This window comes from Miniopterus natalensis, chromosome 2 (genome assembly GCF_054644295.1).
Source record: "Miniopterus natalensis isolate mMinNat1 chromosome 2, mMinNat1.hap1, whole genome shotgun sequence".
Lineage (NCBI taxonomy): Eukaryota > Metazoa > Chordata > Mammalia > Chiroptera > Miniopteridae > Miniopterus > Miniopterus natalensis.
The window spans coordinates 115,259,176-115,282,062 of NC_142082.1; the positions used below are offsets into that span (position 1 = coordinate 115,259,176).

Here is a 22,887-nt window from a genome sequence, read left to right on the forward strand (position 1 = left end):
AATGACAGGTAGTGAGTAAAACTTAACATGATGTGAAAATGAAAAAAATACACACACACACACAAACATATAAGGTGTGTACATATAAGGTGTCCCCAAAAATGTATACAGACACTTTGAATAGTTATAAAGGCAGTGTTTATTAAAATACATTTCATTTTCAAAACTGAGCTATGAGCTGTTAAAGTGTGTATACATTTTTGGGGGACACCCTGTATATACATATATACGTGTGTCTGTTTTTGTGTGTATGTGCATGTGAGTGACAGAATATATGGAAAAAGCAAGTGTGGTGTGTATGTGTTTGGGGAGTGGTGGTTGGATGAGGTGAACATAACGTTTACTCATCTTGTTTTATAGGTAAAACAAACAAGCAAAGCACACACCCCCACGCACAAATGACTGTTTTAAATATGTATATATATTTTATTTTATTTTTTATTTTATTATTTTATTGTATATAATTTTTAGGAGAAAGTTTGTCATTTCATTTTCTTTTCAATATCTTTAAGGAAAATAAAACATACAGATAAGAACCGAACTAAACAATAAAATGTATTTGTTTATGGTAGAGAACAAGGAAACCTGTGTAAACATTCTTTCTGTTTGTGCAATAATAGCAACAAAGTAAGTACAACAAAATATTTTGCTGAGTGTACCTTTTTTTTTTTTTTTTTACTAATGTTTTTAACAGATACTTCAAAAATCTATGAAGCCTTAACTACAAATATGGTAGATATCAGGTTTAAAAGTGGGGGGAGAGATCTCAATATATATTCAGTGAAGTGGAAAAAAATATTTTGTATATCAAGCACTGCAAATACAACTTTGTCTGTTTACATGAGCAACATTTTGAAATAATAAACAGTTCTCTTGTGAGGGCTTCTTTGAATCTAAGGTAGGAAATTGTGTACTATAAAGAAACAAGGGTGGAGAGCCAGTTAGGGAGTCTAGCTTCCGAATAAGGATATCTTTAACTAATAAGACCTTAAGCCAATGACTAGAAATCCTGAATTTTATTTTTACATGTGTAATATGTGTTGTCTGAATGACATGGGGAAATTAATCATTTCTAAGGCCTCTAGCAGCTCTATAATTCTGTAAGTCTAATTGAGTAATATAAACATTCTCCTTACAATAAAAAGCAATTATAATTCAAGGCTAAGAACAACAGCCATCTTTCTTAGCATCTTGTCAAATGATATCCCTTGGTACTTCATAGCCAGCCTCACCAGAATAATCCAGAAATGTCACTATGGTTTTCACAAGAATAAACTCAGTTTTGCATACTCATAACTGTAAACCTACTTTTACCCACCCCTGTATTTGGAGAGAAAAATTATTCCAGAGATAATAAGATTTAATTGACTGTTTTCAATAGATATGTCCATGTAATTCTATGAATCCCACAAGTAAAAACTCAGTTCTAAGTCCTGAACAACTTCTCTTCCAAGAAAAAGTCCAAATATTTTTAAAAATATGTTAATCTCTGCTTTGCATCTAATCAGGTGTTTGCCAGCCAAGGCCTAACATATAATTTTTTAGAAGAAAGTTTATCATATTATTTTTCTTTAAATATTTGTAATCGCTTTGGATATCTTTAAATCTTTGAATGTAATTTTATAATTGCATTCTAATGTAAATACTAAATGTATGAAAATATAGCTCAAAATCAAAAGTTACCAGTATATAACTTTACTTAAAATTCCAAATAACATTTATTTGTCTTTCACAAAATAATATAGATCTAGACCCATAATTCTGTTTTTTGGTTTTACCTGCTAATTTATGGGTTACTACACAAACTCAAGTTAATTTATCTATATATAAAAAAAAAATTCATCCATATATGGCAAAGTAGAATTCAATATTTTAACAGAAAATATTATATAAAACAAAATCTATTAAGCCAATAATTAAATTTTCACAACATTTCCAACCATTTGGAAATTAATTTAAGGACTATCTGATATGGAAATACAAATTTTTTAAGTACAAATAATAAGGAAAGTCTTTTAGCAAATGTTATAAAAATATTAAAACAGTTTATCTTTCCTCTAATTCTGACATTAAGTAAAAATTACTTTCCAAAAGGATTATAAAATGCAAATTATGTAGAAAATTAAAAATAAATAGGTATGTCATGCCAAAGATGTATGTTTGTAGTACACTGAAATATCTACACATTCATTTAATCTACAAAAATGTGCCTAATCCACTAAGCTAAAGCACAAACATACATTTATTTACTTCAATGATAAATACAACAAAAGAAAGGTACCTGGACTATAGAGCATATAATAGGAATATCCCATAATTAGGGAGGTCAGAGAAGACTGTTTTGAGAAAGAGATGACTGATCTGTCATGAGTAGAGACAACTAGATGAAGGAGGAGATGAAGCAGAGTATTTAAGCAGAATAAAAAGCATGTGTAAAGGCCTGTGGACAAAAGATGCAACATGATTATGAATGACTAACAGAAGGTTAAAATGACTTTAAGTGTGATAACAAGGAGTGATAAGAAAAGACGAATGTATGAAGGGCATTCCAGTTAGAAGAGATTTTCTGGGTATACAACCAGGCCCTGTAGCAAAAGGCATTATGACAAGAAATGGGTCGAAATCTGTCATTTGAGATGGAGAAGAGAAGGAATATGAATGAGGTTAAGAAGTCTGGTGGTAACTGTAATTTTAAAACAAAAAAAGAAAAAAAAGGAGAGACAGAGATAATGTGTGTGAGTGTATGTGTGGGTATGGGCAGGTGATAGTGGTTTTTATTTAAGATACAATGGCCAGGAAAGGCTTCCTTAGAAGGTGACATTTGAAGGAAGTGAATGAAGACATATGCAGTTACAGGGTTGGCAATGGAGGGAGATGATCCAAGAAGAGGTATGAAGAGGTGGAAAGATCCTGAGGTGGAGCTTGCTTGGTGGGTAGCCAGGACCATTGATGGGGAGAGGAGAGGGAGATAGTGTGTATAGGGGCGAGACAAATCTGTGGGTCTTATGTATGAGTTATTGCAAGGGCTTTGCCTTTTGCTGAGTATTTCAAAGCCATTAGAGGAGGTTGAGCAGGAGTAGCATGATATGCCTTAGCTCTTAATGGGATTCCTTTCATTGTATTTTAATTAAAACTCTTTGATAAAAAGGAGAGAAAAAAAAATTTTGCTTTTCCAAATTAATGGCATTTGTCTTTGAAAGAAACAAGAGACCAACAAACTGCAGAAACATTAAATAAAAAAAATCCCACATATTTTGTATAGGGACAGACAACTGAAACGATGAGGGTGAACTGTAGTCACAGAATCAGCTATGTTCAAAGTACTCAGGACATGGCTTGGTTCCCAGTTAATCATTCCATATTGTTAAACTTTGTGGAGACAAATTTAGCTGGCAGTAGGTGTAATGAGATGAGTTCTCATGAAAACATGGTTTCAATGAAGTTGACAAAGAACACTGTGTAAAACCCAAAATAACCCAAACTGTCCTAATAGTGCTGTGTTTGGTATGCTGCATCCCAGCAGTGACCACTTGTGTTGTCTGTCCCTGAGCATGAAGACTGAAGATGTTAACATTTGATTTAGTGGATGGGGTGAGATAGTGACCTCACTTCTTTGAACGGCCTAAGTAGAGTTGACAACTTTTCAATTTGTTTGGCTTTGTACCTGTTAGGATGCAGTGGCTACTCCCAAATTTGGACCAGAAACCAGAAATCCCCTCAGTTATTTTTTAAAAATTTGAATGTAGTATTTTTGCCTTTAGTGTCTCCTGCAATTCCAGTATAGTTATATCACATTTAAAACTTAAATAAGTGTTCAGGTTTTTATTATTTGTTGCTATAGGAAGGGAAGTAAGAAGAGTAGTGGCAGTAAATACCCTCCATTTCAGTGACTTTTAGTTTTCCTTGCCTTAATCATTGCCTCATTTTTAATTTATTTTTTATTTTATTTTTTAATTTTTTAAAGTTTTCTACTACCTTTCTTTAATTTGGACTTAAACTTTCTCAGGAGAATACACCTCCCTTTGATATGTTCAAACATCTCCAACAGTCTTTCAATTTTTTAAATAAATATATTATATTAAAATAAATACATTATATTAAAATATCCTTCCTTGAGAACACTGCCTTTGTGTTCTAACTTGTACATTGCTACGGTCTAGGCCCACTACCTACTATCATCCTGGAATTCCCTTTGATCATCATCATCTGGAAAATTTCCATGACTTCTTTCAATTGTTAGATCACTTATTTCCTGAACTCACATTTTCCCCTTTCTTGCTTCACCCATTGCTCCTATAGAGCACATCCTGCAGCAGCTTTCTAAAACAGGCTTTAGAAGGTAACATTTTTATGAGTTTGTATGTCTAATGATGTCCTGACTTATTGCTTCAGACTTAATTGGTAATATAGATGGCTGTAAATTTTTGTGTTGAAAATAACTTTGTAAGTGTCCATTTTCATTATTTTGTTCTCAGTTTTGCTGTTTAGAAGTCTGGTACTGGTCTGATTTCTTTTCTTTTTTTAATGTGACTAACTTTTTCTCACTTCAGATCTTCAGGGTCTTCTCTATATCCATAGTGATTTTAAATTTCATGAGGATGTGCTTTAATGTGGCTCCTTTCCATTCATTTTTTTGGGGACTCCATGGATCCTTTCAACTTACAAATATGTGTTCGTCCAAGACTTTTACTCAATTAATAACATCAGGCAGAAAAATGACTCTGTCCTCATCTAGGGGACTCTCCTATTGAGGCAGCCTGGGGTCCTAAGGGACTTTTTTTGTTAATGCCATAATTTTACTTTTAAGGTCCTTAGGCATAACTTGTGTAAAGTAAAATGTGAGGCAATTTTTCCAGACTTTATAGGCAAGACTAAACAAAGGATATGATAAGATTTTAATTACAGTAATTTGACAACCAATAAAAGACATAGCTCTATATCAGGGACACTATTGGAGGCTGAGTAAGTTAATTGAACATGAAATTATCTTAGCAGGCCAGATTCAGACTGACCACAAAAAGGATGGACTCTAAGGCCAAGTCTGCCCTCTGTACTATGGACCACATTCATAACCCACAGACCACAGCCATTTGTTGTCTATTCTGAGATCTAGAACTTGGGGAACATTAGAAGCCTGGCCACACGTAGACTGTGCACTCCAGTGAGGCCTGTGGTAAAAAATAGTGCGACAGTCCTGGCTGGTGTGGCTTGGTTGGTTGTAGCATCGTTGTGCACCAGAAGGTCATGGGTTCGATTCTGAGGCACATACCTAGGTTGTGGGTTTGATCCCTGGTTGGGGCATGTAGAGAAGGCAACTGATAGATGCATCTTCCTCACATTTATCTTTCTCTCTCTTTTTTTCTCTCTCCCTCCATTCCCCCCTCTCTAAAATCAATAAAAAACAAACAACAACAAAAAACAGTATTTTTAGTCATGTGTCTATTTCCAGCATCTTCTTAATTGATTCTCAATTCAGGATGGTAAAATAGCGGGGATATCTCCCTTCTAAACTACAGGCAGTTCTAATATTCTATTTGTCACAGCCAAAAACAGATGCACTAGGAGCAGGAAGCATTTCCTGCAGAAAAAAAACAACCCTTTGTTATCTCCTATATTTTCACTGTCCAGTTAGTAACTTTTTTATTATTTAACCTGGAAAGAGCTAGTATGTTTTCCAGGTTTATAATTTCAAAGGTAGACTGACAGAAAAGATAGATAAATATGCCAGTTATATCATAGAGGCTTAAGCCACACCCACTTGTCATTTATCTTGACAAGGCGTAAACGTTTCTATACGGTTTATACCTTTGGTGAGTTCATGGATCAAGTTGAATAATAATCTCCTAGACAATGATCATCCATGACCTGGTCAAAGGTCATTAATTCACATTGCCTCTCTACAGTGTCCAAAACAATGGCTGTAATTTAACCATTAAAAGCAAATGACTAGAAAGAGCACCAGGCATGTTCTCTCGTGCTGACTGTGGCTATAGGAGTACACTGACTGTTACAGTCGCTAGCACCACATCACAGTGAAAGCGTACAGGAGTCTGAAGGAGCGCATTAAACGAAGTGTGACAGAACAAGTTTAAAGAGTTATTCTGGTCCTACGCTGGTGAAGACAAGAAAGCCATGGAAAAGGCTGAAATAATGTCATACTTAAATGAGTAACTGAGAAACAAGGGCAGCTCAGAGGGAAGTGGGGAAGGAGGCACCACAGACGCATAAGCCGGGGGCGCAGACACTGGTGCGGTGAAGGCCTGGGGAGGGGGTGGGTCTGGGGTAGAGGGTGTCAAAGAGGGACAAAAGGGGACATCTGTAATGCTTTCATCAATAAAGATAAATTAAAGACAAAGAAAAACAATGGCTGCTGACAGATCATCATGAAACAAAGATAAGGCACTTGGTGTTAAAGTGTATATATTGTAGTAAGTTCAAGTGGAAGGGAAAAGAAACCGATTATATATGTTACAGGTAGAGTACTAAATTAGGCATTTAAACCAATTAGAATTCTTTAGCCTGTCTATAAGTAATTTTCTACTAATTGTCAAATAATTATTTAAAACTTTTATTACAATTATATAATTATTAACACAGAGATAAATTCATGCACATCATTATAGAAACTATAACAAAGAATTGTATTCTCACTTGTGTCTTCAGAAATGTATTATAATCCAGCTTTCTTACCGAAGATGATTAATAATTAATTCTGAAGCTATGAGTTCTGCCATACATTTGAGCAAGTACAATGAAAATGATGCATATCTCAGCTTGGTTTATGTATATAATTCTATGGAATCAAGGAGATCTATGCAAAATTAGTCTTTTATTTGTGCCTTAGGGTTGTTTTTATAGGATGTATCTCCATCCAAATACAGTTACCTAGGTCCTTTCTATTATACACAGCTACCATCCATTTAGTGCCACCCTCTGAGTCAGTGGGCTTGTATCATCCTGGATCTTTGAAAAAGAGAGTATTGATATAGGGCCTTTACAGTGAGGCTCAGTATTGTCTTGTGGCAAGAGAGGAAATCGCTTGTGCCAGCTTATGTGTAAGTGGCCCAATCTGTAGATGCTGCGTCAGCAGATCAAAGCACTCACGCAGGAGCCCCCAGTGGTGCTGGGCAGTCTCTGAATCCTGAATTGGCTCCTCATGACATGGTTCCCCTGCTTCTACTCCTCTGTCTTTCTCAGCCCCCACTGATCGGGCTCCATCACACTTTCACCCTTAGACTGACCAGGTAGGTGATGTTCATCTCTTTACCTTGGTGATGCAAAGTAATCTGGATTTTCCTTTATTCGTTTTCCAAAGTAATGTTTCACTACAAACTATGTCCCGCTTCATTCACATACTTCACTTTAGATTTTTAGAATACTTTTACTTATTTTAGTGAAATCTGATGAAGTACGTTATAACCTTTATCTCACATATTCAAAGGTTTTGGCAGTGATTGTAAACCTGGCTACACAATCATTTAGGGAGGAACGTACACTGGGGCCACCCACCCCCAATACTCAGAGATGCTCATACAAGTGGTTTGATTGGGGCCTGTCTTAGTTTGAGCTGCTATAACAACACTAGCATAATCTAGGTAGCTTATAAACAACAGAAATGTATTTATTATATTTTTGGAGGCTACAAAGTCCAAATCAAGATACCAGCTGATTTAGTGTCTGTTAGAACAAACTTCCCATTTTATAGACAACTATTTTTTCATTGTAATCTCACATGGTGGAAGAGGCTAGGTAACTCTTTGGAGTCTCTCTCATTATAAGGACTCTAATACTAATCCCAAAGGCCCTACCTCCTAATACCATCACATAGGGCATTAGATTTTAGCACATAAATTGGAAGTGGATGGCACACAAAGATTCAGCCTATAGAAAGACTCTATATTCTAGCATTTCCCAGTTGAGATGAAAATAAGCAGCTATAATTGAAAAATACTGGCTTATAGTGTAAATTTAAGAGCTCTTTTGAAAGTTTTAACATTGACCTGTCTTGGAGACCTGTTGTAAAAGAACAAAAAATAAATTTAGATAATGTAAACTGTTTAGTGTGGTTCGTAGCACAAAATAAACACTCAAACCAGTGATGGTGATCATGCATTTATTTCTTTTACTATTACTATTATAATAATCCTAATTCTCCTTATGGTAATGTGAATTTTTCTGAATAATCTGAATAGTCTACTACAAAGTTATAGCATGGCAAATAGTATTCAATAATTAGTAATCTGTTTCTCTTTCATATGTAAACATCATATGTGTAAAGCAGTGTTTTGAGCATTGTGAGTTTTACATAAATAACACTTTTGTGAAATATAAGGTGGATGTGGTCAAATGTTCCTCAACAAATCTAAATTCAATTGTAAGTTTCTATGAGACTAATGTTGTTCAATATTTGTCAAGATGGGGATAGTAGGCCTGGACCTGATCTAATCTATGTTAACATGACACAAGAGGCAAGGAAACTGAGGTGAAAGAAAATAAGTCATAAGTGAAGGAAAATTTTACTACAGGGACAAATCAAAATATATAAGAAAGCAAATATAAGAAAGCAAGTGAAGTACCCTTAATTAAGAGTTTAATTTAAGAACAGGAAATACAGTTGTTCAGAGAGCATGGTGAAAAAACAATTGCATTTGCCCACTGAACTTTAAGTCTCTTACACAAATTAACCATGATGTTCAAAGGGAACCTAGTAAAATAAATTAGAGTATATATTAAATCAAGGTATCTTCCATGATAAGCTAATGTTTTCAGTTTGCATTTAAAAACAACATGCTGAATCACTAAAATGGCATGAGGTTTTTACCTTCATGTCTGAGAATTCATATTTCTGTAACATACAAGAGGGGAGACCTTTATTCACCCTTGGTTAGTCACTTTATTCCTTCTCTAGAGAAAATTTACTGACACATAAACATAGTTAAACATCTTGGGGATATTTATTCTCAGAAAAGAAAGGTGATATGACCTAATAATTCTAAGTATTTGCAAAATTTTATCTACACAGTAAACAGAAATAGAGATAATATACCAAAGTTGTCACACAATAGATTAAAGGTAGACATAAAAAAAAAAAATCCCGACATGACGAAGTATAAAAAAAAAAAAATACAAGCAAGGTCAGTAAATAGATATCAGATCTGTTTATGCCTGGAATTTACTAGATGGAAAATATAATTTTGAGATATTTCTTACTGTACCAGTGTTTTATCATCGATTCAGTTGATTATTTTAGAGCAATGTTTGCATTTTTTAAAAAGCAGTATAAAGGTCTTTATGAAACAAAACAAAACATTTCTTATAAATAAATTGACCTCTAAAATAAGTCAGGGATAAAGCATTTGAGCATTGTGTTAGTAGTTTTGAAGCCAAACATTTTAAAATGATTTAAATAATTTCTGCTTTTCAACAGGATTTAATAAATACCCTAACCACTTACTCTTCTTAAACTGAGAAGTTAGCTAATATAAGCATCCACACACGTAAGTTCCTTATAGACTTTACATATATATCTCTTTAAATAATAATAAAAGGTTAAAATAGTGTATTAAGAGTCTTAGTAGCCACATAAACAGAGCTGCCATCTTGTGGATAACTTGACAATGGGGCGAGTTGTTGATGCTGCAAGATACAGTAAAATGTTATATTCTAATATATCTAACTCCCCAGCTTAAGTAATAATGTTCACAAGAATTTAAAACCCATTTAAATTCCTACCTCCTGCCTATTAAATTATCACCTGAAAGACATGTTCATTTCCCCTGAAGTTCGCATTAACCTAATTCTATAACCTAACTTATTAATGTGTAGGATGGGAGGCATTCGAGGCTGGTTTCTCCAGTTTATTTACTCTCTAGTGCGATTTGTTTATATAATATAAATAATTAGTTTAACCACAAAATTTATGTAATAGAAATAATTGTCAGGCAATTAAATTCTGCAATGATTTCAGCTACTGGGAAAGATACAGTCTGTAAATATAGTGATAAAATTGATATGTACTTGGATTGAAATACAAAACATCTTTTACTTGATTTCTCAAAAATATCTTATAGAGTCCATGTTTTTCCTATTAGAAAACATACACTAATATAAATTTACTCAAAATAAAGTCTAGATTAATTCCTGAAGTTGTTTCCCCCCCAAAGACTTGTATGTGGCTGTTATAGTTAAAATATTTGTCTGTTCTCCAGAACTCACAAGTGTTTGCAAGCCATTTTAGTTGTAGGAATGTAAAAAATGAGACAATGTTGATAAATTTATTATAAAATATGGTGTTTGCTATTTTTTCTTTTAATGAAATTAGAGATATTTTAGAAATCATGACAAATGTATTTTACTTTCTATATGGCTATAATAAATAGTATATTAAAAAATGATGCCATCCTTTCATTTTTTCCCTTTCAGTCCCTTAATGTTTTAACATTTTTACAGTTAGGATTTTTTTATTATATAATCAGGTTGGATTTTTACTGATACAATTTTATAATGGTAGTAAGAATTTTCATCTCTTTTCATCAATGTTATATTACACATTACATATTCACTATCTTATTTTTGGCTTTAACCCAGATACATGAGCAGACTTAGGTTCAAGTGTCATTAGACTTTCTAAAAAAACACTACAAATAAACCAGTGAAAGGCCCTGACCTTTAATATCTCTGCTTCCTAAGGGAAATCCACCAAAAAATTACTAAAAACTTTATGACTTTCACTCATTAATTTCAGATGATTATTGACCACTATAAGGGAATATGGTTTTTCTGTTGTTATGTATAAAGTACTACACTAGAGTAATCACATTGTCTCTCTCTATATATTATATGCTATATTTATCAGACACTTTCTTGAGTGTATAGATGTAATTATCTAAAACTAAAACATAAATTCTATAAATACAAATTACATATGCATATATATAAAAGCTCTCTAATAAATTTTAATAAAATTTAAAATTGACTAAATGTATGGAATCATTTATTATTATAAGCCAGCATTATTTTAAATTTTTTCTACTATATTTCCCTTCTCTCCTATTCATTCTCCAAGAATTAAATCATATTCTAATAATTTGTCTATTTTGTACACAATTCAAACATTTGTTTTCATATTTTGTAAGTTAACTCCCTTAAAATATTATTGATTCTTTGATTAGTCTTGACTTGTGTAATACTTAAGCATTAAAATCAATATTCTTAAAAAATCTTATTTACATGTTTTCCTGACACAGAACTAGGGTCCTTTACCAAGGTGTTAACTTATTAATGAGTCACGTGAAGGATGTGGGTATTTGCTGCACTCTGCCGGCAGAGCACTGAGAATATTCATACTTTCCATCTTCATCATATCTTGTGTCTGTGTGGCAGGGTAGCAACCAAATAGAAAACAAAGTAAGAAAGGTGACAATCTATGTTTATCTTAAAAATTACCTGAATGGGACCCTGGCCCGGGTAGTTCAGTTGGTTAGACTGTCCTCCTGATACGCCAAGATTGCAGGTTCTATTCCCAGTCAGGGCACATACAAAAATCAACCAAAAATTCATAAGTGACACAACAAATTCTCTCTCTCTCTCTCTCTCTCTTCCCCCCCCCCTTCCTCTCTCTCCCTAAAATCAATAAAAAATGTTAACTGCCCTAGCCGGTTTGGCACAGTAGTTAGGGCATCAGCCCGTGGACTGAAGGGTCTGAGTTCGAGTCCGGCCAAGGGCACAGACCTGGGTTGCAGGCTCGATCCCCCGCCCTGGGTTGGGGCGCACGCGGGAGGAAACCAGGCGATGTCTCTCTCACATTGACGTTTCTCTCTCTCTCCTTTCCACTCTCTCTGAAAAGCAATGGAACAAATGTCCTCAGGTGCGGATAAAAAAAAATTAACTGAATGGTATATCTATCAGCATACATTCTACAAAATATAATCTAATTTTGCTAGTTCTCAGTCTCTACCATTAAATATTTATACGATTAAAATTTTATATAACGTATGACATGGAGGAGCATATTTTATTTTATAAATAATTTTTTTCTTGTGACATATCTTTTTAACAATTACAATATCTTAGCTTTATCATTTGTCTACTCAACATACAATTGACATTCTCATTGTCCAAATTAATCTTTTCTGATCTGTAATTCAATTTCATGTCATTTTGCATGGCAATGAATCTTTTTTATACACATTTCCATCTAAACTCCCATGTTTTTAGACAGAAATAAATGAACAGTGTCTTTCTCATTTGCCCAAAGTACATTTTGACAAATAGTCTTTTTGAGTCTAGATTCTTGCACTTGACTAATATGATTAAATTACAAATAATACTGAGAGGGGCAACAACTTCAAAAAAAAAGACCACTGAATCAGACAGTTTTATAAATCAAGTTAATTTGCAACATTTTTTGTTGATATTTTAAAAATTTAGGATACTTTCTCTCTTAATTACTTTGAAGACACTGGATTGACTCTTCCTTTTAAATCACCCAAATGCTTTTAAAATGAACACCTTTGACACCCTGGCAATGGGCCAGGAGACACCTGATTGGTGGCGTTGCTCATGGATCAGCCAGGGGCAAAGCTGATGTCCAGTCCTGAGCTTGATGCCTGTGTTGGTGGCCAGAACTGTTTCAGGCCTGGGGCACATAAAAAAATGAACCCATTTGATCTTTTGTATAGCAAAAATGTTAACCATCTTATATTTATATAATACTTTTTATTTTGCATATTTTATATGTTTCCTCATGCCATTTAATCCCTATATCAACTTTTTTTTTCCTGTAGGTAGCATTCTCATTCTATACATGAAAGTTATTAATTTTCCAAAGTTCTTACAGATAGTAGGTGATACAGTGAGAGTTAGAGGCTCGATGTTTTGAACTAGAATCTAGAAATCCTGCCCTTAGATCACACACTAACTTGCTACTGCCAGTAATCAAATAATCAAATCTATGTTCATGAAAGTCAGACCTTGGAAGGAAAATTTCTAACATACAGTCTATGAAAAGTGTCTTTTTCATATATTTTCAACTTTTAGAACTCTCACTGAGGAATGCAATAAAAATACTTTTCTGTTATTGGAAATGTGGAGGGATTATAACAGCTATTTGCCCTGAATCCATTATTCAGAAAGACATGAGCTAACATATGGGCACACAGGGCACTGCTGCTGACCTCCTTTCCATGAAGGTGGGGATGGATAAAGTGAATTTCTCTCCTTCTCTCTCCAGGTGGCTATAGTGTTTCCATGCTGAGCTCCACAGCTTAGAAAGGGCTTGCCCTGGGATATGCCTGGGCTGGATTTAGAAGGAGCTGGTCATTGAATAGCTCTGCTAATTTTTGCACCTCACAGTTATGTAGCTGACAGCTCCTTTTGGTGGGGAAAACTTGGATATATTTCAAGGTGATTGTAGTTTTGTCCCTCTGGCAGGAAACTGCTGCAACCAGCTTGGTCCCTTCTCCTCCTCTCCCATTGAATTTAATCCTGGGGAGAAGTCTTGGGCTTTTGTCAGGATAGAGGGTAAGGGATGGATAATTATTCCCCATTTATGCTCAAAGAAAACAGAACTATATTACAAAGTAGTCTTCAATTTCTGAAATGGATTTGTCTATAGTTCCAGTGACTTATAAATTATTATTTGTGAAAAACACTATTTAACATTATTATTTTAGTGATTTTTATGCTTTTAATATCTCAAAACTAAAGTTTTATGATACAAAATTGTGGCCATACTATTTAACACTCAGAGAGTAAAATGCAATTTAAAAAAATGTATTAAAAGCTTTAAAAATACAGATGGCTACTCTGACCAAAGTGATTGAAAACTCTATAATTATCTATAATTATAATTTTCTTAACTTGACTTTCTTAATCTCATGGGACAGCTCTGTAAAATCAATGAAGAGTAATTAGAAAATTTAATATTCTGGAGGTTGTAATTACATCAATATTTTCCTTTACTCTTCATTCTGTAGAAAACCTTTTGTAAATACTGTTATTTAAAAAGCATATTTGGGAAATAAAATCCCCACAGATCCTCATTAACTACTTATGTAAAATGGTCTCAGCATATTTGGGAGCAGTCTTTTCAGTTTGCTTTCCTCCAGTAGCTCAACATCACTTTCACTCCCTTTTCAGCAAAAAGAAATATATATATAGTCAGAGATGAGCATTTCAATTTGCAGCTGACAGTTTAGGGTTAAGATGTGATTCCAGGTAACAGAAGCCAATGAGAGTACACCCGGTTGATGTTGTGACATCATCTCCAGCGGAGTACACAGAGCAGCTGAGGGAGCGTCAGTCCCAGCCCCAGTGCCATCAGGATGGATGTTTACATCTCCTCACTGAGAGCCAATTATCTCGCTTTTGTGTGAGGCCCAAGGATCACTCCTGCTGGCCGGCTGCACCGAGCACTGGTGGCTCTAGCTGAATGAATTGTTTTCCCTGGCTCTGGTAAGAACCTCTTCTGTTTTACCTTCTCTTTCCAAATAAAGGCAGATGTATGTAGCAGAGGAAACAGGGTAAGAAACTGCTGTCAGGGGCAAAGAAGATTACTACCCAGGGAGCTTTGAATCAGAGAAATGCTTAGCTTTGTTAAAAGGAAGTATGGATTTAGGAGGAGGAATTGAAAAAGAGCATGCTAACCTGTACCTGGCAAACTAATTTGCAGTGGAGAATGAATAGCAGGAAATCAGCTTTTCTTTAGAAAAAGGAAAGTAAGTGCTATTATAGGATTGTTATTTTGAAGGTGTTTTTAAAAAATGTATATGGGTACGTATACTACTCTGCTTCACTTCTTTTTGTTTTGCCATTAGTAGCATAGAGTAGACGTAGAAATGGTCAGCCAAGTAGCATTGCTATAAATTTAAAATGAGTCAAAGTTTGTAATTGTTAAATGATAGTTCTTTGGGACAGTTTCCCAAAGTTGTATCTATACAGGAAAACAAAATTTACCAAGTGAGCAAAGGCTTTATCTTTTGAAATAAAGTTGTGGCACTTTGTATTTATATTTATCATTTTTAAATGATATTAGCAAATTGTTTTAAGGGAGAGTGTGGGTTTTTGTTTTTTTTCTGGAATTAAGAGGTGTTAAAATAATTTATTGCATTGAGTGCTTTTCAGTGCTTAACAGAATACTGTGTTTTATGTATCTGTAGAATATTTAAACCCTGAAAAGAAAGCTTTCAATTATTTAATCATTTATAACAGACAATACTTACACCTGAGGATCCTGACAGTATTGTCACAAAACAAATATATTTACAGCTGTTGAATTGCTTATGACTATAGGCGACTGAATCTGGGAGAGATCCTGAAAAATCAGATACAATGAAAGCTTTTAATTGACAGGATATTTATGTGCTACCAAATGAATTCAAAAACACTTTTAACTCCTCGAATATTGTTTATTATCACAACAAAGTAGCAGACTGTTATTTTAAAGTTGAATGCAATTATTTATGACACGAAGACACAGAAAATTGTAAATAGCTTTCATTTAATATAACATGTACTCTTACTAGCATCTCTGTCTCTTCTAGCGTTAATAAAACTTTTGAATAATGACTTGTCTATCGGGCTTCAGTATGCTCATGCTTTTCAGATTTACTTTTACTCTGCTTTAACACTGAATATTTCTGCTTGTGCAAACCAGTAATTTGGATAATTAGAAATTGGGTTTTGGAGGTGCTGAAGTTGTACTTAAAGACAGCAGGCATTTCTCAGCTATGTCACACTTCTCTCTCCTCTACTAGCCCAGTCCTGTTTGGCAGCTCTTGACATTACTGTTGTTCGATTTGTCTCCTCAGTCAAGTCAGCTCTGAACAAAACTGAGTTTATAGAAAGTGTCAGGTATGTATTAATGGAATCTAAAGATTTGAGCTTTGTTGTCTCAGGCAAGAAAATATACAATCCACTAAATCTTTCAAAAGCTTACAAGTGTGTATCTAGAGCTAATTTTCTGCAGGGAGATTTATCTTGGTTATTCTGTGAATTTCAAAATCTAAAAATGAGAATCCAAAAGTTTGATAATGTGAACTTGAAAAAATAATGATTCACTGCTTTGAAATTAATTTTTATTTTCCTTAAGTACTTTAAAGTGGAGTTGAATAATCCAAAGGTATTGACTCTGTCATTTTCACAGGTGATCAATCTTGACCAAGGGAAAGCCTATGTTTTCCAACAATTAATTCTGTAAAAATCTATTTATATCATCCTGTCAAGAATGAAGAAAATCTTCCTCAGGCAATGAACAGTCTAGACAGTTAAAGTTGCATTTTCTGCAGTGTGTGAATGCTTCTCTCAGTATTAGCGCCTCTAATCATAAAAATGCTCTCTTTGGTAGTGATTTTTGCAATGTTAGAATTGCTTATCTTCTTGTTTTCCTTCGACAAACTTTGTACCACAGGATATGCATGGATGGTGGACTTCATTGACACAAAGTTTTTGTTTTTTATTTCATATTTTTAAAAAGAGGACATCAATGGGATCCTAGCAATTTCTCATCCTGCACAATCCCTAAACATAATTTGTAGAACAGGAAGCCGTAGATAACAGATGTCTCATGCTACATGTATTTATGTGTTTTTTGTCTCCTTTCTAATATAGAGTCTTTTGTCTAAGTTATGTGATCATTTTCTTCTTTTGCATTTTTCTTCTCTGTATTATCCAGTTCTTTGTATGTGGTACCAAGTTAAATGTTACTAACTGACAGGTTTTACAGGTCTTGAGAAGAGATGGAAAACGTGCACAGTGATAAAAACATATATATGGTGTTCCCCCCAAAAATGTACACACACACTTTGAATAATTACATAGGCAATATTTATTAATATACATTTCATTTTCAAAATTGATCTATCAGCTGTTAAAGTGTGTATACATTTTTGGGAATACCCTGCATATTAACCCTCTGACGTTCTCTTAATTTCCCAGAGGCCAAGGGTAATATATTATTTTATTTTAAAAATTGTTCCTCAAGTTATATCATCACTTATTGCAAAATAACATTTTTTTCTCTTGTACACTTTAATCGTCTCCTAGAACTTTGTCTAGGTAAGCACCTTCATTAGCTTCTTTTAATTATTGAATTCATGGATGCCATTTAGGTTTCTCCTTTCTCAATTGAAGTATTTGGATGTGCCGTTAATTCTATGCTTGTCTTAACAGTGTGAAATTCTGGAATTCCATGGCCAACTTTTGAGTTAAGTCAATAATATAGTAGCCATGATGTCATCTTAGCAATTTCATGTGGATGCATGAATATTTATGTAGGTGTATATTTTATGTGCATAAGCATAAACGTTTATATTTACTTTAAAATTTAAAAGGCGTTTTACAAACATTATATCCGTTATATTTAACAATTGGTCTGCCATAAGGTAATTGATATTATACTGCTAAGGAAACAAAGACTCATAGTTCTTAACTTGTTGCCAAAGATCACCTAATCTGCAAATCAGCAAATGAAGTCAGAATTCAGAAACAGGCTTTCAAATTTCAAGACCCCCAATGAATCAATCAATCACTCTCTCTTCTCTTTCTCCCCCATCTTTGTCCATATATGTGGCTATCTAACTAGTTATTAATTTTTTTTTATTGTCTACTCTGTGCCAAGCACTCATCTATGTGCTTGAATTTATTTATAACTGAATAATATGAAAGATCTTTGCTCTTTTTCTCTCTGGCAAGCTCTTATCTTTACATTACAAAAAATATCTAAGTATTTCAAGGTGTAGCTGAATAAAACAAAAAAACTTGCTAGGAAATAGGAAACGGGTTGAGAGATGGATTTCTTTGTATTTCTTTTGTTTCCATGTATAAGTTTCATGTATGTCCTAACCTAAAATAGATTTGCAAGTACTTTGCATACAGGTGTTGTGAAAAAAGTCTATCAGTTAATTTATAACTCATATTTGGTTCTGAATACGATCACTGCAAATTTATAAAAATAAAATGCTTAAATTACAATGGATTCCAAAAAGAGCCAAAATCCAGTTTTGGACAAAGCAATCTTATATCCATAGTGTACATTCTAGCAATCTATCTATACCCTACTTTATAATAAAGTCATTGATGGTCATAATGCATTTTTACAGTTGCTTCACTTTAGATAGAATTTACGTAATATAAACAGGAGACTGAGAAATAAATAAATTTTATATATTTTTTTTAAAAAGATTAACAATATCCTCCAAATGCTGGCAGTTTGCATTTGAAAGAAGCAAAAAAGAAATAATCTGTGAAGTTTAACAATTTTTTTTTCAGTAGTTTGGCATATATTAATAGTAGTCCTAGAAAAGTTGAACTAAAAATGATATTTACTATCTATTGAATTTATTTATAGATGTCCAGTGATTTAAAAAAAAAACAAAATCTGAAATCTAACCTCCTCATAGAAAATCAATTTATACATAGAACCTATCAGTTGAAGATAAACCATTTTAGATAGTATCCTTTAATTAGCTACTAAGGAATCTATTTAGTGACCTATATATAAATTACAAAACAATTCAAAGTTGCCTGCACATAGTTGATTTAGCACAAATTTATTCTTATAATATTACATAATAAAATTATATCCTTGATATAGAAAAATATGAAAATTATGTCCCTTTTACTAATGTGCATTTGAAATGTGCAGAATGAAGGACTAAAATTATAATGCAATAATTAAGAGTATGAATTAGCTAAATTCAAGGGATAGTAAGCCATGAATATTTTGCCAAAAAAGTTTTACAAGACACAGGGCCTGGGATTTAGCTAATTTCACCTAACAATATTCCAGAATTAATCTTGATAAGATTTGTGATAAATAAAATATAAACTGACATCAAATGTGATTTTCAAATGGAAAACCTACTCAAAGCAGAGGATTGGTCATTTGTCCTGCAATTTTTATTATAGTGCTAGGAACTGAGCAAAGTATAAAGACAGCCATGGTCAGTTTTCATTCAGAAGTGACTCTACCATTTTGCCACCGCGCACTGTAAAACTCTCAGAGCTGAACCGTAGGATCTGAATCAATGTGAAACATGCATTGTTACTAAAACAGAGTGTACATATTGGTACTGCAGTCATTCTGATGAGATATTGAGCTGGATGAAATTTATAATGTGGGTAGAGCGCGATAAAATCTGCTGTGATCGATAGGCATGGTGCAGTTAAGTTCCAGCAACTTTTCTTAATTTAAGTGCATAGAGACTATGGCTGGGTGAGCAAACAGTCCTGTTCAGTAGAGCAACGCATAACCAATGCTCCCAAAGATGCTTTTTGCCTGTTTCTCTGTTTGTTTGCATGCATTGTGGTAAGAATATGGTTTCTGGGAACAGGCTACCCTCGTATAATTTCTTGCTGCACCCCACTCAGACCTTATTTATTCAAATAAAAACTTGCAGAAATAAAAGTACCTACCTCATGGGGTGCTGTCAAAATTTTGTGAGCTTATCTTATCAGCCGTGAGAACAATCAGTGCTGCCTCCTTTTAGCATTTACATTGTACTGACGCACTTAGTATTGTGTGTGTATTTTAATTCATTCAGGTGTTCCATTAATAACCAATATTTACGACTTACCAGTGTGGCTCAGTGGTTGAGCGTCTACCCAGGCACCGATTGGGGCTGCAGGCTCCATCCCCAGTGGGGGCGTGTGGGAGGCAGCTACTCAGTGTTTCTCTCTCATCAATGTTTTTCTCTCTCTCCCCTTTCCCTCTCCCTTCCTCTCTCTCTGAAACTCGATAAAAACAAATTAAAAATAAACAATATTTACACGCACAAAAACTCTGGTACACTGCAAACACAAAGCCCATATTCGTATGGGCAATAAGCATACTAATTACTATTTGAAACTTGATACTGATTTCAGGAGTTTTTAGTATGAGATACAGCCCACTCAGTTACTGCGTATAAAATTTCTGCTATGTCTTAGATTTCACATTTTAAATATGAAAAATAAATTAAGTAAAAAATGGATTTAATAACTTTTAAGACTGTTTCCCAGTTTTCAAATTATAGGTATGTCAATAATACAAATGAAAGTCCAATAGTTTTCTTTTTTGCATGTTACTCTATTTTACTCTATTTGCCTTTATCTTGTATTCTATTACTTTTTATAACTTGGTGAGAGCTTGAAACGTGTAGGTGTAAAAGGTTTTATTTGTTCTAATATATGCAGAGATCAACACTCTCCTGCTTTCCAATAGCTCATTGTCTCACATGGGTGATGGAGTGGTGCTAGAATTAGGCTAATGTCCTGCTCTGACTCATGCTGTTCTGTATCCCTAACACACTCTGAAAGGCAAAGTAAGAGGGTTTTGATTTTTAAAATCTGTTTGTTTTATTTCAGTGAAGCATCTAAAATGTGCTCAACTTTACATCAAAAGAGACACAAAAAGAAAAAGATTAAAAAAAACCCCACAGTTTATAATCTTGTAAAATCAAGGTGATAGTGTATGTGTAAAACATAAAATAGTAGTTCTCTAATTTCACTAACTTATTTTTTCTTCACTTCTAAATGCTGTGAGTCATTCCACAAATTATTTAAAGTGTGGGCACACAACTATTGAGCACCTATGACATGCCCGCAACGAACAAGTCACTGCTGCTGTCTTCACGGGGCTCATGACCTAGAGGCCAGCACAAAGTCAAACGTAAATAATTATAAGGGGCTTATTCTACCTATAAAGAAATGAATATTTTTCCAAAAAAAGTTGTCATTTAGCGTAGTTTTAAAAAATGAGTAGAGGATATTCCAAGGCAAGACCAGCAAAGGATATTTTAGGTGGGGAGGAAGGGGAGGGGCCCAGTATGTACAGTCAAAATGGAAGGATACTCAGGTAAGTATCACTATGACTGGAGGGGGGACTGAAAATTAGAACCAAAGTATCAGAACAGACGCTGGTTGTAGAAAACCAGTAGGCGCAACCTGGCCATAGCTATAAGCCTTGGCTGGAAGGTTAACTTGAGTTTTTCTAAACTGAAGTACTTTGGAAAGTTCCTGATGGGACAGGGCATTGTGGTTTTGAGTAAATGGGGAATGCTTCCTAAAAGAAACAGAAAGCAAGATTAACCTAGATTATTTAAAGCAGTCTGACACATCAAAGGAGCAAAAAGGCCCAGAGAACCACTTCATTAGATTCCAAATAGCATTATTAGAGTCACCATTCTATTAATTTATTTAAAATAATGTGTGATATCCAACACATTAGTTAGGGATAACTAATTAAGCAAGAATACAGAAGAGGGCAATACATGACAGAATTGAGAATATAGGAGATTGTGAAACAGTCCTTGAGTCAGCAGCTTTTCACTCTTGATGATTTTGACCAGACATCCTCTACGGGTAGGAAATGTCTGATTCTGAATGACCCAATGTTTCAATATTGGGCTAATGTCAGGTGGGAGATTCAGGGGAATGAGCTCTCTTCTTATCACAGGACTCAATTCACTGCAGTTATTTTTTAAATTACTGGAACAACATTATATAAAAGCTATTTATTCAAAATTTATCTTAACAAAAAAAGGGAAGCATCCTCCTATTCCTTTCTTGCTGTGATTTAAGAGGTGATTTATGGTAAACACAATAATGACGGAGGAGAGAAAGAGGTACTGAGCATTAGTGAAGACCATAAACTAATTAGTTTCATAGTTGTTTCATAGCACTGCCCCAAAAACTGTTATTCTAAATGTATTCATTTATACAGTAACGATGCATCTCCAGTGTGGAGAAAGAGATGGCACCCGATGAGGGCGTGTGTGATTGGGCTTCATCTACAGCCTCCCGCATCTACAGCGCTGTAGGCACTCTGGTAAGCCGTGGAGATACAGACGTAAGTGTGGTGCTGACGTTGCATCGACAATGTGGGTGTCATGGCAAAGCGCCAAAGACAATGGGACAGGTCACCCCAGGAACGACAAGGCAGCTGCCTGCCTGTTTCTAGTGGAACTCCTTCCTGCTTGCCTTGGTCTTTAGTATTGATTCTCAGAGCAATGTCACGTAATGGGATGCTAGTGATAGCTTCAGGAAAGAGAAATGGCCTTGAGGGTAAGAAACAGGAAGGGACTGGGAGGCATCAGAGAGGTGGAGATTAACACCAGGAAACTAAACATTTTAGGAAAAGTGAAAAAAAATCTGTCAGGAACCAGCCTGAAAGACAAACAAACCTGAGTTCCAGCAGGGGGAATGAAAGAGACAAACAAAGTTATGGGATCAGGAGGGGAATGAAAGAGACAAACAAAGTTATGCCCTCCAATGAGGTGCGGCCCCAAATGGCTTCAAAGCCTTTATTACATAGTGAGTAACAAACAACTAGTAATGAGGTGAGGGTGATACAAACTAGTTCCTTCAAAGCTGCATAAACACTCTTTCAGAGTAAACACCCTGCCTCCTGCGTGAGCCCAGACCTTGGTAATTATCTTTATTTCAGCTCCTAACGGGAACTTGTGGGGAGGATGGAGTCCCTGGCTCCAGGCCCTCAGGCTACGTGGACCATGTCCAGATGCCTAGCAGGCTCTCAACATCAAGGGTCATTGTGGGGAGGGTGGAGTCCCTGACTCCAGACCCTCAGGTGGCGTGCACCATGTCCAGACACGTCACCGGCTCCCAACAAAACTATACACACACAAAAAAACCTCACTAGCCTACAGGATTGTGATAGCTAAGCACAGGAAATATGATAACTAATTATAGAGAATATTTTATTCCCTTGAAGTTCAGGATTCGGCTTAATTCTTCTTTGAATACCCATGGCCTGGAAAAGGGTTCAGCAGGCCTTTGTGAAATGAATGCTCAACCGCCTGAGGGAAGGAAGGATGGAAGCTGGGTTTCTTTCTCTTTGTATGCATACCTTGGATATGCTGTTTGAGATGCCCATTAAAGAGCAAAGACAAT

At 34.8% G+C, this 22,887-nt stretch overlaps 1 protein-coding gene across 10 annotated transcripts in view; it reads left to right on the forward strand.

The window, feature by feature from the left end:
• Positions 1-22,887, forward strand: part of MGAT4C (MGAT4 family member C) — a 668,022-nt gene that overhangs the window by 426,674 nt on the left and 218,461 nt on the right. Inside the window, exons 1-2 of one of the 10 annotated variants that reach the window (XM_016199439.2) lie at positions 14,330-14,454; positions 21,701-21,805. The exons of 7 other annotated variants lie outside the window; for them this stretch is intronic. In XM_016199439.2, coding sequence (XP_016054925.1) covers positions 21,731-21,805 — 75 coding nt within the window. In that variant the 5' untranslated portion in view covers positions 14,330-14,454; positions 21,701-21,730. Of the gene's footprint in view, positions 1-14,329; positions 14,455-14,583; positions 15,853-21,700; positions 21,806-22,887 lie in introns of those variants that run through there. 2 more of the 10 variants (XM_016199441.2, XM_016199442.2) reach the window with 2 other exon arrangements.